Source organism: Leuresthes tenuis, unplaced genomic scaffold (assembly GCF_036924035.1).
Source record: "Leuresthes tenuis unplaced genomic scaffold, fLeuTen1.0.hap1 SCAF_2, whole genome shotgun sequence".
NCBI lineage: Eukaryota > Metazoa > Chordata > Actinopteri > Atheriniformes > Atherinopsidae > Leuresthes > Leuresthes tenuis.
The window spans coordinates 8,702,577-8,722,231 of record NW_027325356.1 but is presented as its reverse complement, the minus strand read 5'-3'; the positions used below and the strand labels follow the sequence as shown (position 1 = coordinate 8,722,231).

At 39.6% G+C, this 19,655-nt stretch overlaps 1 protein-coding gene across 3 annotated transcripts in view; it reads left to right on the top strand.

Annotated features, from left to right (window-relative positions):
- The window catches only part of gramd2aa (GRAM domain containing 2Aa), a 34,278-nt gene extending 15,686 nt beyond the window's left edge, over positions 1-18,592 (top strand). For 2 of the 3 annotated variants that reach the window (XM_072380104.1, XM_072380105.1), the window contains exons 3-12: positions 4,026-4,083; positions 5,148-5,457; positions 8,385-8,488; positions 8,984-9,082; positions 11,639-11,710; positions 11,799-11,855; positions 13,575-13,752; positions 15,617-15,710; positions 16,641-16,745; positions 17,120-18,592. In XM_072380104.1, the coding sequence (XP_072236205.1) occupies positions 4,026-4,083; positions 5,148-5,457; positions 8,385-8,488; positions 8,984-9,082; positions 11,639-11,710; positions 11,799-11,855; positions 13,575-13,752; positions 15,617-15,710; positions 16,641-16,745; positions 17,120-17,123 (1,081 nt within the window). In that variant the 3' untranslated portion in view covers positions 17,124-18,592. The remainder of the gene's footprint in view (positions 1-4,025; positions 4,084-5,147; positions 5,458-8,384; positions 8,489-8,983; positions 9,083-11,638; positions 11,711-11,798; positions 11,856-13,574; positions 13,753-15,616; positions 15,711-16,640; positions 16,746-17,119) is intronic. The other variant, XM_072380106.1, reaches the window with a different exon arrangement.
- Positions 18,593-19,655: the final 1,063 nt, after the last annotated feature.

Here is a 19,655-nt window from a genome sequence, read left to right as displayed (position 1 = left end):
TACAAATGGAGGGAAAGCAGAACCATTGTTACCATTCCCAGGAGAGCTCTTCCAACAAAGATCACTCCAAGAGTACCTTTTGTAAAAGTCTGTGAGGTCAGTAGGAACTCATGGCATCTTCTAGGAGAATCACGCCCTCTATCACGTTGGTTAATGCTAATGCTCACGAGTCCTCCATCATAGAGCACTGAATAAACATCAGTGGTGTGCATAACAATAGAAAGGCACCACAATAGTGGCAGCCTGCTGTTCTTGGTCTGGACATATTGTATCTATCTTTGTATCTTGTTGAGATTTTCTACAGAACTTTTTTTCGGTGAAAACACAGATTTTCTTTTGCTGGTTTGAATGCTGTGCTGCTGGAATTGTTTCTGCCAGTAAGCAAATTTTCATATCTATCATGATGCATAACAATAGCAACAGATGTGTTTTTTTGCATGTGAGAGCAGTTTTTCTATTGTTTTTCTATTGAGCTTTCCAGAGCCCAAGTAATGCTTGGAATAAGACTTGAAATGCAGATACGTTGAAGAGGAGATGTCTAGGTTGTAGAGTAGGAACAAAATGGAGGAAAAAGAGGAGGAAGTTAAACAGTTTCTTCCCTTGATCATCGTGGGAAACGTCAGATCACTGTCGGATAAAATGGACAAGCTTGGAGCACTGATGTGGATGCAACAGCTATATCAGGAGGGAAACATTATTTTTTTAATTGAGATATGGCTGCAAGAACAACTCTACCACAACTCTGTTTTGCTTTAAGAGTATATGGTTAAGATTCCAGACAGAGACGTAACAGTAAAGGAGGAGGTATTGCAGTGCTTGTTATCAATAGATGGAGTAATCCTGGACATGTCACTGAGAAGGAGCATCTCTGCACCCTAGTTTTTTAACTGTTGGCTGTGAGTTTCTGTCCATGTTATCTACTGAGAAGGTTCCCCTGTGTTACCTGCCGACAGAATGCATAACATTATATTATTGAAATTTCCTGACCTTTATCCCATGTGAATGTTGTGGAAAGGGCATCAAGCGAGCGGTTTGTGTGAGGAAATCCATTTAAATCTAAGAGATGAAGTTGATCTGCACTGAAATTCTTCCACACTGATATAAAAGATAAGTGAGCAACAGCTACTGGAAACATTTATTGCTGCAAAGAAGCTTCTTTTTGTTTTCTAACACTCAATTAAGCACAATATTTCACAGCCTGTGTGAAAATCTGAGTATATTTAAGGTCATGTTTGTGCACAAATACAGAAAATTCAAAAGGACTCACTTTGAAGTACTTCTGTCTAATACACGACAGACATGGTTCGTTGTCTAGATTAATATACCTCACATTATGATTCTTCTTTCAAGAACCGAAGATACTAAAGGTTGATCAGTTTAAGTGACTGTGAAGATTCAGCAGCTGGCAGCGCTGTCGCAGCTGTATGACGACGCTGTACACCAAGTGTCACACGCACAGACACGCACACAGCAGGCAACCCCTACTGCTGTCTGACACTTAAACCCTGCTCAGATCTTTTTCTGGCCTGAGCTGTTCCATTTTGAATCCATGCCAGTCTTTATGTAAACACCCGAGGACATGCTCACGTAAGACAAATAAAATGAATCACTTCCATCGGTGTTTTTTTTATGCATATGTTGAACTCAGGCTTTAGAGAAGTTTGAAAGAAAAAGAAAGCTAAATGTAGATAATTATGTCTGTTCTCTCTTGCTGTTGTGCAATTAAAACCCTAACAAGTATAACACCAACTGTTCAAGAAGTGTAAGATTGTAGGGTGATAATATTTTCAGCTGCTTCCCTTCACCACCGCTATGTTTTACATAACAACTATGCAGTTGGCATGCTAATATGAATTGTTATGGCAATATGAGATGTTGTTGTGAGAAAGCTGTGACTCTGTGAAAACTTGCAACTCATTTCATTTACTGTTCCATCCTGTGTGGCCATGACAACGGTCACATATACACAATATATGCCTCTCTGTTATTCTAACAGGCATTCCTGTTGAACAAAGTCGCCTCACTGCAAATACAGTTTTTAACCTTGTTAACATGTTCATAACATCATTTTTATGTGTTACAAGACATAAACAAGTCATTAAAAATTTCTGCATTGAAGCTTGAGAGAAGTACCTTCAGTGTCTGAAAGGTGAGGTCAGATGACACGTTTGTTCCACGTAGAACATTGTAGTCCTGACTACTTGCTGACTGGCTTTACAGCTAATATGCGTGTGCTGTGAGGAACAGATTAAATAAGAAGGTAATGCAAGCTACAAGAAGAAGTTAGGCCTGGAATGAGCAAAAACAAGCCACTCAAAATGCGACTTAGCCGTCTGAACAAGTAGCCGCTAGATGCTAACAGCTGCTGGTGGGCTCAGATGTGGGTGGAGCCAGATTAGCATATTCATAGACCACATTCGCTGAATAAATGGGAAGGTGTCCTCATGCCAAAGCAATTTTAAGGCCATGAAAGTTCTTTTTCATGAAAAAATGTATTAAATGCACAGTTTTGAGGAACATAGATTAGTTTTTAGGGTTTGACAACGACTGGAGTGGTATTTTACCAGTAAAGTGACTTTTGTTTAAATGACTGAAGGGCTTAAGCTGTGAACTCTTGAGGCACCCTCCAGACATGGAAACTGCAATACACATACATTGCATCAAGTTATGGGTTAAAGGAAGACGTTGTAATCCGTTCTCGGTGCAGTACCTCTGGTGGCTGCAAGATTCTGCCTCTCTGGCTTCAATAAACTCCAGTCAAGTAATCATCCCCTTTCATGAAATAAAACGATGATTATTGCACATGTCATATCATGTCATTACGAGATTACCTCCTTCTGGTCAATCCTGTTTTTCAAAACAACTCCAGAATTTAAATACTTACTGGACCTCATAAAAGCAGCAGTTCACAAACCAATGGATGATATTGACATCAGATATTATGATATTAACTTGAAATATTTAGAATAGTAATATAGATATAATCTTATATACCAACCCAATGTCCTGTGCTTAAAGTCTTGATCATACCCAGTAAATGTACTTTTCAGATGTACATTATTTTAGTCTTCAACATTATAAGTACAAAATGATACAACATTGGCTGCTAATACTTTTTCATATTATCGAAACTAAATGTTTTGACTTGAGGATGACTTCTTGCTGTTGGGTTTGTGAAATGCAGCCGTTGTCTCAAACACACCAAGGCTTCCTTTCTACCCTTCATTTGATGCCTTTCCCTCATGCACAGTAAGAGAAATGGCTTCCACAGAATGAGGTCATCCATCACCGTAAATGTAAAGCTGCAGTTTGCCTGAGCTGTTGCTTTATCAGTGTCTCCTCCGGCAGCAGGGTTTTTTCATATCAGCTCTGTGTTGCATCTCACTGTGTCGCTGTCAATCACCTGGCACTCTCCCAGAGATATTGGATGAAAGACATGTCTGTCTTCCTCCGTCAAAAACACCCTTCAAATTTGTTTTTCTATTGTTCCTCTTTAAAGCATCCTAACTGGGACAGCTGTATCTCAATGACATTTTCCTTCAAAGTGTGATTATACTGAACTTCATCTCCTGAGTGGCTGTCTCTGCCTTTGCAATAGATGTGAGTATCATGCTGTGACATCTGCTGCACAGCTCTGACTATTCGCCCTGGGGCCATGGCTTATGATTTGTGTGCCCACGTGCTGTTAAAAGAGCAACTGCGTTTCGGCACAAACAGCTGATAAACATGTCATGTGAGGCGTTGACCCAGCTGGGATTTAAAAACAATGTAAACGCATGCACGCATACTGCACACGTGCACAAAAATTAACCACAAATTGTCATGCTAAGTGTTGTTGTTGTCGTCTTCAGACCAGGTTGAAGGGATATATCTGCTTTCAAGTGTGTATTAACTTTTAATGTTGTTTTTTTTTAGGCTTTTTTTTGTCCATATTGATACATTATAAGGGTTTGATGATAGATTTAGAATTTTTATCCTGATTATACACTCATAAAATGCCATTTTTATTTGTTCTTACATCACAGGTTTCAGCTGATTGAAGACTTGTCCTATGAAGATGTGAAGAAATGTTACAGGGGCTCAGTAAGTTCAGTACCTCATCACTTTGATTCAAGCCTGACTACTCTTACTTCTTTATTCATAACAGTTCAAAAGTGGCACTTTCCCTCTCTGCAGCGTTAGACTATGACAGTGGAAAGTGAAGAAAGAGTTCAATTCTTTAATTTTATTAGACGGTAATGACATTTTTAGTTTTCTAATCTGGCAAAGATGGTACATTAAAAAATCTTGTGGGTAATAGACTCCTGCCAGCACCTTTTTAATGTTGCCCAAGTGTAATATTTAGGCGGAATGATACTTGCTCCACAAACTTCTCATCATAAATGACAGCAAATGATTTTACATTTGCGTGTACTCAGTCGAAGACAAACCCTCTGCATTACTTTAACCTACTGGAAACACCAGAGTCCTGAGGACAGAAGCTGCCTGTAACATGAGCTAAAAATAGAAAAACAAAACCAGGAGCGGCGCAGAACAACAGACTGAGCGGTTCAAGTTAAAGGAGCCATAGATGAGAAACAGAGCAGAAAAAGCCGGGAAAGATACCATCGTAGCTGAGATATCGAAAGCTGGGTGGTGAGTTTGAGCAGTGACAGTGGAGAGTGGGGCATGAATGAGACCTTTTTGGTGTCCAGGCAGGAAAGTGTATGATTTATTTATTGTATTTCTCTAATCTTAGGCATCGCAGTCTGACACTGCAGACGGGAGGAGAAACCTGCAGATAGCGGTAGGATAAGGGGAAAGGCAAGAGTAGTGAGGAGTACTCACGTGGGGGTTTTTTTCAGCTCAGAATGATGAAGGACAGAGAGTGAGTGTGTGTGAAAAGGAAGGAGAAGAATAGGGAGGGTGTCAGCTGGGAGCTGCAAAGTGTAGAGTCACTGAAGGTGTACTGAGACAGAAAAAGGAAAGCTTGTAGTTGAGAAAGAGCTCAGTGGCTGTAAACCGAGGTGTTGCTGCTGTTAGTCTGTAGTGTGTGTGCACACATTAGAGCCAGGTGTGTGTGTGTGTGTGCGTTGACTAGAGGTAGTTGTAGTTGTTCGGAGGCAGTCCTCCAACCAGCTCCGTACTGACCGGCGGCAGGGGAACAGTGTGTGTCTTGCAGCGGCTTGCTCCAGGCCTTGGATGTGCGCGAGTGTGTGTGTGAGTACGGTGCCAACGTGCTGAGCCTGGTGCAGAGCTCGCGTCCTTTGAGGGAGAGGGTGGTGTCTGCGCCAAGCGGAGCCGGAGGCGCCAGTGGTGGCGGAGGGGCCGGTGGGGCTGGTGCTGTTCAGGCAGGCCGATCCACAAAGGAGCTGCTCATGACTCTGCCCTGTCCCTCTGCACAGACTGTCAGCAAGTACAACTCGCAGTACCACAAACTGTTCCCATGTGTGCCCAAGGATGAGATCCTCATGAAAGGTACGTGATTTGTGCTGTACTTGTAGGCTTTAAGTTCTTCCTGCAAGCTTTTAATGTTACAATATGATACAGATGTTAGTTTTTCTTTATTCTGTATCGGCTATTAATGTCATCTAGAGGTGACATCATCAGATCTGTTATCAAAAAAGTAGATCTATGATACTCTAATGTGATCTATTAATGACGTGAATATAGTAAACTGGGCTTTTATTAGATTAAATATTTTAAAGAATGCAAAAAATAATAAAGAAATGTCAGTTCACAGACCATTTTATATCATTAAAAATTCAGTATGGGCAAAATAAGTTACTCTCCTACCTGGATAATCTTTAGACATCGTCAAAATATGAACGTTTTAACTAGTTTGTGACTATAGTAAAGCTAAATGATCTGATTATTAGGCTGAAAATGAATCTGTGAGGAGTCATCAGTGTTGTGGGTAGGTTCCTTGAATTGGCAATCAGTTACAGATACAATATCATGGGATGACACTTCACTTTATATATAAATAATAATATCATGGATGACGCTTCACTTTACTTTCATTTGTCACCCCAGCTCCGTCAGGTGCCTTTAAACTCTTCCCATTCCAGGAATATTTGCCTAAAATGTTGATCCTCGCCATACACAAAGTAAATTGAAAGCTGTGTTCGGGTCATTTGGAGCAAAAGCTTCATTTTGGTCTCTTTTGAAGGTGAACTCTCCATTTTTTCCCTCTTAACGAGTCAGAATTGCTCAAAGTGTTACTGGGACCTGACCTACAGATGTTTGAACACACTGGAAACATTATTTTCTTTTGTTCTTTTGTAACTACATGCCTGTAGATGACTGGAGTTGTGACCTATTAGAAAACACAATCAGACCACAGATTGATGTCTTACCCAGTTCTAGTTCAGATTTCATACCAACATTGCAGGTTTTTCTGAAGGTATGTCCAAAAATCTCTCAAAAAAAGCCTGTGGACACGACATTGGAGATCCTGAGCCTTATGACACTGGCTTTATTCTCAGTTCACTGTATCATGAATCTTTACATGTTAACTGGTCATAAAAAAGAGAGAATCCATGAAAGATGAGGCTCAGCTCCCAGCTACTTGATGACACAACTGCAATCTATGAGAATAAGCTGAAGAAAAAAGTTTTACCGAGTTGGATTGTTGGGATTAGCAGGAGGCGTTTTAGGTGAGTTGCCTCCTTTGTGTGATTTTTGCTTTGATTGTTTCTGGTGTTCATTATACCAGCTGTGGTCACTGTGCTGTAAAGTGCTTTGGACCAATCAAATTGCAAGAATCTGAGCATTCCAACTGTATGTCACATGAGCACCTGTCTATACACATCCCTTGTGAATGAAGTGAAGCTGTGTAGAAAACAGCTGACAGCGTCTCCAAGTGCTTTAAAACGAGAAACTAAAATCACTGGACAATTTAAAGCCTTTCATCATACCATTTCAGAGCCGCTGTAATCCCACTGACTGCTTTTAATCACTTCTTTGTTTCTTCCTTATTTGGTTCAGAGATCAGCTATAACAAGCAGCATCTGAAAACAACTTATACTGAGACACTGATCAGATTAATTAAACGTTCACAATATTGCCATTCTTTCTCTGTTTTTGTCATCTTCCCTTCCTGCACCCGTGTTGCTTTTCAGGGAGACAACTGATGCCAACTCCATCTGTTTTACACATACTCAGAGTCAGAAAAATCTGGGCTGACTTAGCGGGTCGATAACCAGCGTTGTAGTTCTGCTTAGCAAGATCTCCTCGTTAGGGTTTGTTAAGCCAGATCATTTAAAGATCATTTAAAGATACCCTGGATGTGTGGGACCGGCTTCATAGTACAGGGGAACTACAGTACCCATATGTTGCATCCGGTCTTAATGTGTTAAACATCCAAAAAGTCAACACAGTTGCAGTGTGTGTCGAACCCTCCGCAGCTGCAGGTTCAACACGTTGTACAAATCTGAAACTATAGCAATATTCACACCGAAGATGGAAACTCAGTAGTAGGAACAGTAAGTACAGCAAATTGGTAATCCCACAATGAACGTTCATTATGTTTTTGTTCCATTGTGGTATTTTAAGGGCACTATACATCAGATATAAACCCCCTATCAGCCATAATATTATGACCTAAGATGGAGTAGGTCCTCCTCATGCCATCAAAAGCTTATCAGCTGTTCACAGATGTCATCGGGTCTCATCCGATTTGTGTCTGAGATGTTTTGAGGTCGAGTGAACACCCCAGATTCTTTGTCATGTTTTTAGAGCCCCTCATAAGCAGTTTTTGTGGGTCCCCCTTCTGTCCTGCTACAGTATGGGAGTACTGTTGCCATGAGGCAACATGGTCAGAATAATGTCCATGTGAATGCCAAGATGTAGGTTTTCTGTTGCATTGTAACCGTAAAAGTAGTGTTACTCACTTTATCTGTTAGTGGTTTTAAGGTTATCGCTGATATTTACACAGCAAGTGAATAAAGAAGGTGTGGTTATAGAGGGTTTTAGGCACAACACGGGTGCAGCTAACTTTAATGAGCCAACAAGCAAACAGCATTTATATTAAGATAGTGAAATTCGTAGAAATATTCCAAAAACCTTTGCATATTTCTCCTTTTTGTGTAAATGATTTTTCTTCCTTTTAGATGGCTTTAAATCTCTTTGCACCGTGTCCATCTGTTTCAGTTCTGCCCTCTACTTAAACTCAGAAACCCTCAGATATCAGGATACTCAGACCTCTCCTGCTCACCATCAACTCTTTTGTTTGCATGTTTCATCCCTAAACATTGGGGCTGTCTGCTATCTATCAAAATAAATCTTGTGATGTTGAACTTCAGAGAGGAAATTAATGAGGAGGAGACAGTAGAAGAACTTGAATAGGCGTATATGAACCTCTTTACAGTCACTGAAAATGTTTTTATCTTTTCTTTTCTCAGTGTACTCCTGTGCTCTCCTCAGAGATATCCTTCTACAAGGCCGCCTCTACATTTCCAGAAACTGGTTGTGTTTCTATGCCAACCTCTTCGGCAAGGACATCAAGGTACGAGTGACTGACGGACAGCTTAATAAACTCAAACTGACTGAGAAGCTCACACCGAGTCACATTCTGACAGGCTGATTGGCCAACTTCACAAATTATTTTACCAAAAGACAGTTAGGATTTCAGGCTGTTTTGAAGTTTTCTGGTCTTAATTCTTTTGCATGTGAATGCCTTTCACTGTGAAATTATGTCCGAGGAGCTTGTTGACTCTCCCAACCTTAAGCCTTAACCAGCTATGGGATTTTTCTCTTTGATGTTGTGCATTATACCTTTTCCTTCATTTCCTTGAAACCAAACCCCTCTCCGGGATCTCAGTGACAATAAGCAGCTTATTCAGACTGCATTCCTCACATTCTGACTCAAACAAGACACATTTCTTGTTCCTTCCTGATTTTTTCCAGGGGCTTTTCTCCAGCCCTGCCACCCAATCCTCATGATCATGTTTTCAACTCGCCTGTTTACTTCCTCATCTTATTCCCTTCCAATCCCGATCAGGTGGCTGTTCCTGTCTTTTCCGTGAGGCTGGTGAAGAAGCACAAAACAGCTGGCCTTGTGCCCAATGGCCTCGCAATCACCACAGACACCGGCCAAAAGGTACACACTTCCACCTCAGTCGCTCTACATCCAAATACTTATTCTGATTGGTGCGGTGTGGATGTATTTTCCAGAGGAGCCGTGATGGAAAAAGTAGCACCATGCTATAGACAGATGCAGAGCGGAGTCCCAGCTTTGTGGGTTAAAAGAGTGGAGGTTTTTCCAACATTGTGTTCAACAGCACATCTTCACTCTCTGTCACACCAACCTCTCATCAAGCTATCAAAGATGATTCTTTCGGCTTCCCCCAAGGCCTCAACAACCCACAAATAATGATAGCCAGTAAGCAACATTAATATGTGGTAATATCTGGGTTATTCATCTTCAGCTGCCAATTAGTACAGCAAAAAAGCCCAAAAAACACAAAGACCTACAAACACGTGGAAGCATCTGCTGCCCAGAGGGTAAAGAATATTGTAATGAAATTCCTCTAAATTAATCATTTCTATGCAACATGCCCTCTGCATGTCAAATAGGAAAATTAAGTCGTTTTAAAGCATGGTTTGCTAACAGAGGAGGTAATATAACACTAAAGAAAATACAGATAAATCATGAAGATTCCACTCTCCTTCAGCCTCACAGAGGACGTTTAAGACACAACAATGTCAGCATTTTGGTTGTCATTATGTGTGTCCTTTACATGCTGGCAGTATCTATGGGTGGAATTAATCAAATGTAATGTATTTTCTATGTAGTCCTGCTTTAAGATATGACCTTCCTGTAACAACAGATTTAAACTGTCAGATGAATGAGTTTTTTTTCAACATTTCAACATTAAGACAGTGTCTGTGTCACTGAATAGTATTTTCTAATTGTAGTACATTTTAGTCCCATGCACACATTTGCTGCAGCACACTCTTACATGAAACACAATCTTAAAGTCATAGTCACAGCTCAGAAATAGAATTTATTTAAGAAAACACTCACATTCTCCAGAATAGTCTCATTTTTAGATGTACATTACCACTCAATACTAATTACACCTAATTACACAGATTCAGCTTCAATAACAATACAAATCATTTATTATTAATAATAATAGATTTGTTTTCTTTGATTAACACACAAGACATTGCTGCACTATGGCAGACCTGACATATATCAGCTGAATTAATAGTGGCTCAGCATATTGTGTATTCAGTATAGCGTCAGTCATGTGCTTCCTTTCTCTTTCTATGTTAACTCAACTTGTCAGCATCACCACCAAGCAGTGTAATGCTGTTGCTCACTTTCCATTTTTACAATAAGTGAGACTTTAAGCTTTTTCAACATATTCAGAAGCTGGTCCTTAAAATGAGCCTTACAGTCATCACCTTCAGCCAAACCGGACAACATTTGTATATTATTTTCGTTTTTGTTCAAATTCTTCATATTTCTGTTGTATAATATTAGTTGTAATAATAGATAATGGATGGATGGATGTTATTGTAGTATTGACTTCATGAGAAGTCATGCATCACCAAGGAGCAGTTCTCAGGAAGGAAGCTAAAATAGAGACAAATAAAAGATCTTCACAACTGTTTAGAGGATAATGCGATAACATGTTTAGACAAGTGCTCTTGTGACATATAAGAAGCTGAAAACCCAGAATTACTTTCATTTTTAATGGGAGTTTTCCCGCAACAACAGGGAAATAGCAAATGTTGGCATGATTCACAGCTCGAGTGGCTAATATTATCATCTGATTTGAGTATGAGTGGACAGGACAGGCCAGTTTGAAAACAAGTACGAGTACTCTCACTGTTTTTTGTCACAGGACAAGTTAAACTCCATCTGAAATGATTAGATTGGGCGTTTTGTAGGAAAGTTTTTGTAACTCTCTGGTTGAACTTCTGATGTCTTGCCTCATTTCTGTTGGGGTTACCATGGAAACAGCAGGAAGGATACAGCCACCTTCCAGAAGTGGAGAGGCCTCCTGCAGCTTTGCTGCATTTAAAGCTACAGACTTAGAAACAGAGAAACGGGAATAAAAACTTGAAGCATGCGGCTGTATTTTGAGATGAAACTCAAACTCTGGCAACATTTCAAACTTACATATTGAGATCCAAAGACAACTGATAAAGGATGTTTTAAATGCTCCTGGATGATACGTGTTTATCTAACGTCGTATCCAGGTCACAATGATCCGTGTATAAGCTTTCACTGACCTGTCGTTTTCATTTTGAGTGAGAGAAACTGGAACAAAAATGCGTTTCGAAATAAATCCTCCTCTGTGTTCCAGATTAAAGCTTAAATGATTTGTAGAAAAATCTTAACTGTTTTCCATAATTGTTCATGCTCGTCATGCTGCATTTTCATTTAAGTCTCTTCATCCTTAAATGAACTGAATGCAGATGCTGATCGACTTGACATATCGAAGAGATGATACTTGTCTCTGTAATGTTTGCAGAGGTGGTTTAAATCCTCTGCCTGATTATTATCTCATCTAATCTTATACGAGTATATATCTTGTTGATATTGTTAAAATAGTCCTTTTATAACTATATCAAAGACGTGTGTTCATATTTACATAGAAAAGATTTTCCACTTATCTGTGTCTTCGTTTTATTTCCTCAGTATGTGTTTGTGTCTCTGCTATCAAGAGACAGTGTATACGATGTCCTCCGCAGGATCTGCACACACCTACAGGTCAGCAAACACACATTGTGCATATTGCTCATCAAGTATATCCACAGTGTGCTGTGCATGTTAATTAAAGAGGCCTGTCTCTGTCCAGGTCAACGGGAAGAGTCTGAGCCTGAAGCAGTTCATGGAGGAGCCGACTTTATCGCTGGTCAGTGAGACAGAGCAAAGTGCCGTCATTAACCTCTGTTAAGTCTTAAAATCATTCAGATCAAAGTGAGTGGAACCAGAAGGCTTGCTTCAGACCACAGGGCTGACTTACCGTCTTACGCAGACAGGATCAATCGATCATTTTGTTGCAGCTGCAGCCTTGCAGTGAATTATTCCCCGAGTCGGCAAGATGCTATCAAAGGGCTCTCTGAAGTCACCTTGTGTGTGTGTGTGTGTGTGTGTTAATGTGCACGACAGGCTGCTCTGCGACAGCACAGCTCCTGTATTACGGAATAATTCATTTCTGTCCTTGATCTTGCTCCACCTTAGAATGATAATATTTAAGGTAAGAAGGGTGTTTGTTCATGATGCCATTGAATTACTCTGAAGGTTTTTGGGATGCTTTGGTATCACCTGACCGTAATCATTTTTAAATCTGTTCATTATTTCAATTCCAATGATACTGAGAAATAATTGTTTATGTGTTTTATGTTTATGCATTTATCAGACGCTTTCATCCAAAGAGACTTACACTGATAGGCAGTCAGGGTAAGGGGGTCCTGCCTAAGGACCCCTACCTTTAAAGCAGGGGATTTGAACCCAGGTCTCCCACATGAAAGGTGGCAATCGTACCAGGGTTGAAAATGAACCCCAAGCTTTACTGAGCAGAAGCCTTAATAATACACTCACTATGGTTACGTGCACTGTTGAATCGAGCTTCATTTATAGCTCGACTTGACCAGTTCATTGGACCAGTGTACCATTGGACCAATACACATGCTCAGGAGCAGAATTGAGTCATTGACTGAGGTGACGCTGTGAACTGTATGAATAAGTAAGATATTCTACTGCTTTTAACTTTCTCTGTCGGAGATCTTCGTACATATAGAGTGTAGTATAAGTATAGTTAAATTTACTGCGCAGACATTGTCTTTTATTTACTCAAATGGTAATTGTATAGACAAGGCTGTGGTTATAAAATCAGGATATTATTAGAGCAGAGCGGCAGTCTGGAGAAGCTCTAAATGACCATAAGTTTACACGAAATCTTAATGGCCTGATTTTCAGTCACAATTTCTGACGCATTTAGCTGTCAACGAAAGAATATGTGAATAAGAGCAGCTTTACTGGGAATTTGGCTGTAATAATAGACGTACAATTTTTTGACAAAAAGACGGATCTTTGCATGTACGGAGTGCCGAGGCCCACTTGAGTTGAGGTGACCATATACATTGCAGGTGTGATTCGAACCCCGAACATATTATCTGGATGTGTTTGTCCCGTTTTAGCAAGCTTGATTTCATATGATTAGATTGTTTGGGTGCATTTTGGTTGTATTATCACAAAAGTTTTGTTTTTTTTCTAATGCTTTTTTTCTTACTTTTTTTTTACCTGCTTATTGTAAATAATTGACTAATGCTTAATAGATCAGTTATAACCAGTAATAACGCCAGATTATGGGAAAAAAATAAATCTCAATGTCCAGAAAATCATTGACCTATATCAAAGGATATTTATAACAGTTTATCTATATCTATAATTGTAGGCTTAGATACCTTTTACAGAGTAAATCTGTAGAATTAGATCTTAAATGTTGCCAAAGTTAATTTTAAAAGGCTCATCACGTTAATTATAGACTTCATGAATTCAGACACAAAACTGTGGGTGTTGCAGCGGCTCCACCCTCTTTTCAATCCAGCCTCCTATTTGTCCTCCACAGGACGAGTTCCCAGCTCCGGACGAATTCCCAGTGGTTGATGAATTCCCATCAGTGTTAAAGTGGCGACGGAAGCCCTCTGTGGGTTCTGTGTCCTCCTCCCTTCCTGACCTCCTGGGGAACTCCACCAGCAGCCTGGGAGCTGCAGACACGCCCTTCAAGTCGGAGCAGCCGCTGGAAGGTGATAAAATCATGATGATGCATTGTCACTGTGTGGATATAACAACACTCATAATTTACTGAAAGTGTGACAATATTTGCAATTTTGTGTTTAAAAGGAACAAATTAGTCAACCGCTTTTGGGCGTTTTTCTTACACAACTGCACTGTAAGCTCCAAATGGAGATTAAACCACGTGGTGTCTTGTATTAAAAAGCTTTGGGCTGATGCAGATTAAGTTGAGATTATGACTAACAATGTCTGCTGTCAAAGTTGTCTGAGGACGGTTAAACAACTGTGTGCAGGCAGGCTTCGCATAGTTTCCACATACTAACCTACATCAGTGTTGCTCGGTTTGATCAGTTTCTGTGCCTTTTCTTCACAGCTCAAACGAGGGGTGGAAAGCTGGGGGGTAATGTCACTGCAGGTGTGATGGATTAGCCGTATAACCTGAATACACGTGGATTATAAAAGCTAATAAGGAACTATTCAATCATGTCAGCCAGCATGCAATTATAATGAGACTGTAGGGAGCGCTTGAAAAAAAATAACATGGGTTCTTTGAGAGTTTTCTTTTAAGGTTTTAAAGCATATTTTAAAAAAATCTAATTACTCTAATGAAAATGAATTTATTGTACATAAACAGCTAAATACGACTCTTGAGAATTTGTGACCATTAGGGGGATCTATGGGCTGGAATGCTATGATATTACTAACTCAGTTATCCACTATATCATGTTCGCTGCATAGAGGACTGACTTAGGACATCACTAAGGTGATGGAGCAATCAGCAGGTGATTTGAATGAAACAGTGCTTCATAATGATGCGTCACATATATGTCACATAAAGAAATGTCAGCAGGATATCAACACACCAAATCTGTGGTGATAGAGAGCACAGGGTTGCTGATTCTGAGTGAGAGGATGTAATTAACACCTCTCTCCACAACGCCGATATAAAACTTCATTACACAAATCTGTTCACGCCTATCATTATTTTATTGTGCTGAAGTCACACAGGCTGCAGCTGTAACTGTATATGCCTAAAATGAACCATCAACCATTACCCATCAGACGGAAACACCTTTTAAGAGCCTCGTAGCTCCATTTTTGTAGCTCATGTGCAGATATTAAAATAGCAAGCAACATGGCAATGTTTATAATGATATAATATTGAACTATTTTACTAATAATTTCTCAAATCATGCTTGTCAGGCAACAAAAGAGACAAGCCTTTTCATGGCTGAGATTGCTGAGGAATATTATTAGCTCATCCGTGAAGCTAACATGAACGGTGGCTAGTGCTAGTTAGCAGTGCAGCTTCTTTACACTCATTTTGGTGTACCATGGGATGAGATAGTCTGCTATACAACAGATGGAAAGTTTAGTTGAAGTCTTAAACTGGTCTTCATAATGGCTAACCTTCTACGTGTCCCTTTTCAACCAAAGTTAAGAACTGTTTATTTTTTTCTCACAGCCAGAGCCACAACATGTCACTTTAAATGTCTCTTCAATACACGACACTAAGTTGGTTGCAATCTGCCCTTTTGCCACCAGATGTCACTAAGTATCATGCACTGGTCTTGCAAAACTGGCCAGGCCAAGAGAAATAATATTTAATGCCATCACAAGTAAAACTAGCAACTTGCGTGTCCTATTTTTAAAAACTTTCTCTGGTTTTATAGGCTGCAACTGCGATTACTGACAGTTTAGAGTTTTTAATAGCACCCTCTGATGGTTTATAACTCATACTAATAACTCCATGTGATTCCAAATGCATCCAGATTTAGACAGACAGGTGGGCCAGCAGTTTTAAAAGGGGAGTATGTAGCACAGTCAAGCAATGTTAATGGTTTGTGCCATTGTACATATGTGTGTGTATTTCAGAGCGAGGTCTGCAGACAGACAGAGGTCTTTTATCAGAGCCAGTGGCAGAGCTGGGCCAGATGGAGTACCAGCTGCTCAAGTTCTTCACCCTGCTGTGAGTATACAAAGGAACACACAGACACCGACAACACCACCTTCACCTCCTCCAACAGCTGACTCACAACTCCACGCACACTGTGAGCATTAACGTGGAGATATAAATAGTGAGTGATTCAGTCAGACTCATCACAGGGGATCAGAGCTGTTAAAACCCTTTTTAATTTGTATTTTTCCACAGAGATGTTTCCTCCTATGTCGCTTTACGAATAAGCTTTAGTGTCCATCATGCACTCATTCTCCACCTGCAGTCTTTATAATACGTTGGTCACTGTCCTTCACAGCACGAAGCCACTCAGCTGATGTGTCCTTGACAGAGCTTTGACTCCCTTTTTGTTAATAAAAATTTGTCATCTTACTGATACTGACTTCTGACCCCGTGTCAGGATAAAGGACTATGATAAATAACAGGCTTCTGGTGTACAACGGAGGATATTTCATATAAATTAGTGAGAACTGTAAACATTTATTATCTGGTAGATTAAAATATGAATAAATGTTACATTTTAACTATGAAATGATACAGAACAAACTTAATTTACATTAAATGTGCATAAACTGTATTACCAGTAATTGTATATTTGAATACAATTTGAATTAGGACTCGATTTTCTTCTTATTGCAGTTTTAATTGCAAAGGTATGACGGGAAACCAGTGGCTGCTTGGAAAGTGAAGGAAAAAGGAAATAAATCAGGCTTTAAAATACTAGATCATTGCTCTTCTTTGCTACTTTAAGACAGATTGAATCTTCTCAATTAATGTGACGCACTCAAAGAAAGTCCAACGTTGCCTCCCAGTGTTCAGTAAGGGACATTACAACGTTCTTCCTCCATATCGTCAAATAATTTCAATGTATGATGCCACTAAATCCTAAAAGTTGATCATGTGGGATTTAATCACCACGTGTGTTTGCTTCTGTTTCGCCAGGATCATTCTCCTCATCCTGTCTTCATGCTACTTGGCCTTTCGAGTGTGCAGTCTGGAGCAGCAGCTCTCCTTCCTCAATAACCCAAACCTGCCCCTGAGAGAGAGGTAACATCCCATCAGCAACCTTTTCTTTACTGGGAAATGGGAAACAACACAGCAATACACCAAAGACTAAGGAGATCCAGAAACCCTGAAAGTAGAGGTTTTGATGTTTCCAACTAAATAAAAGAAAATTGGAGACACATATCTAAATGTTATGAATATCATATTGCATCAGAATTCAGTACACTATATTTTTAATGTGTTTTTATGTGATAAACAATACTGAATGAATTTGTTAGATGTCCTTTAAAGGGAGCTTTAAAGAGAGCCTTCAACTGAAGCTCTAAAATAAGTTATGTTTGTTTGCACCAGTGTGAGAATAGCAGAGACATTGGTTGTTAATTTTCTGCTAACCAGGCTGCTCCCTTCTCCTTCAGGTAACCACGGCGCTCCACTTCGACCCATCGGACTCTCTGTTGTTTACTCTCCTTGTGCTTGGAGTTGACGTGCCCTCCTGTGTCGACCCAGGACCGGCTCAGAGCCCGGAGCAGATCTAACCTCCACACCAGCTTCAATACAAAAAGGATCATCATGAGCCCGGGCATCTAACTAACCGAATGAGTTCCTTTTCAGTGATCACTTCCAGACTATGCAAACAAGCTGCATATTTATTTCTACATATAAAGTAGATTTTACTTTAGATTATGATTGTCCACTAGGGTCTTTCCCTCTCACAGACATTTCACCTTTAACCATGTGGTTCCTTGGAGGAAAGAGCCTGAAACAGAGAGCTCATTATAGTTGAATATCCTGTTTGGGGCACTGATGACAGTCAGAAGATGTAATGGATGATGGAGGTTGGTGTTTGGGGATGGAAATTTGATAATTCATCCCATCAGATACTTGAAAAGACTGATATTAAAGATGTTTCAGGGGGGCTGTGGTTGTCACATGCAGGAATCATCCATTCCTTTTCAACATTTCGACTGGCAAGTGAACCCGATCTATTTTCAGTAGGAAGCTTAAAACTAGCCACAACAATGCACTTTTTAACATTAGTCCAGATTATCTCAAATGTCTGTAACATAATAGATCTATTTTTGCTTTATTTAAGGTACGTTTATGAGGGTATTTATGAAAGAAGCTACTGTTGGCAGAGTTTTTTGTGATATTCTGGAGCTGTAACACCTCTTGAGGGTGTTAGCTGTGATGTGAATGAGATAATTGGAAGGCAGGCATCATTTTAAGATTTTCTGTGTAAAAAGAGTGTGGATTTATTTTCTTGTATATACATTTCAAATGAAGACTTAAGTCAAAGACTTCCCATCACACATTCTTACACTGTCGTCTGAAGATGGTTTATTGGTTTCACACAGGTCGATGATATTTGATCCTAGAGATCTAGTTTGTTGAATCCTTTATGAATTAAACCGATGACAACATTAAGATGGTTAAAAAACAAGCTGTAGCCTTTTTTTTGTTGGTATTTTTGGGTGCTGAGACTTTACTACCTGCCTGAGCATGAGACACTGAACTGTGCCAACAGCACAGCAGACTTTATTAACTTCTAAAACTCAGCCTAAAACATAAAACTAGAGAGAATTGTTGGCAGAAGCATTCACTCCTTAATGAATTACATATGGAGCGTTGGCTGAACACCACTGACACCGGTTTTCTTTCCAGTTGTCACTGTTTTAATGGGCTGAAATGTCCTAAAATGTTAACTGTTCAGAGAAGGTTTCAAAGAGGCCTGACTGTAGTTAAGGGTGATGTAGAATAGAAGGAGCTTGAGTTACAACCTTTTCAAAGGCTAGCAATGATTTCTGTGATGTATGACATGCAGAGCGTGTTGACACTGGACCCTCAACTTGAACCATGTCTTATTTTGAATAAAAGTTTTAACCACAATGTTCGGAGAAATACCAAGAAAAAACAAATTCAGACAGTTCATTAAACAAAGATAATGAATCAGTCCCATTTGCAGACAAACACAGACAGAATGTGCATTTCCTGTCTTTCGCCTACTTTTTATCAGCTTTCCTTGCAACACTGCACAGACCAAATCGTTGACTCTGGGTAAGCTGGTTCAAACATATTTTAAGCAAATGTATTTCAACATCAAATACATATTTAAACTCAGGACTCACATCATAATAGATGTTAGACACATCCAGGATTCTTCTGAAACGTTGATTTCCCTCTACATTTGATAAGGAAATGTTTCTATAAGATTGATGTAGTTTATGAAATTGGCCGTTCGTTTGAATGAAATCGATCACAGTTTAGAATGAGGCAACATTAGGGTCTTAGAAAAATATTCCACTTATATAAACCTCCAAAAGAAATCTGAATTTTAGTATTAGAGGCTGTAAAAGTGGTTCTCATCCGCTTATGTATCAATCACACAAGAGTTAATTTATCATACAGGAGTTTATTTAGTCTCTGTGTGGTTTCAGGCTGAATTAAAGTTACCATTTCATGAATACTGAACCAACTCCTCAGCACTAAACCTTATTATAAGTAGCTACACTGACATCTAGTGAACATCCATCAGAGAGCACCACAACACCTCCACATTTATGTCACAATAACTGAGACCAATTACATCTGTCAATATTTTAGACCATTCCACGCTTTAATTTCCTTACTGAAGCCTCAGATAAGATCAGTGACAGTTTTGTGTATTAGTTAGTGTATTCATTGATGTTTATAATCCAGCATGACGTGAAACTGCATACAATCACTGCCATTTAAATTGCCAATGTCAGTGTTTTAAGAGTGTAAAACACTGCTTAAAGGAAACGGATGAAGCCAAACATGCAGTGGATTTAGTCCATCACAGCTCAGTGTTTTGCAGGCATCCGAAACCTCCACCACTGGCTGTGATAGAAGTCTGTGATTGTAAACTACACCCAAATGTCTCCGAAAAGTTTTATTTCTGAGGTTGTACTGCCCGAGGATGCAAAGCTCACC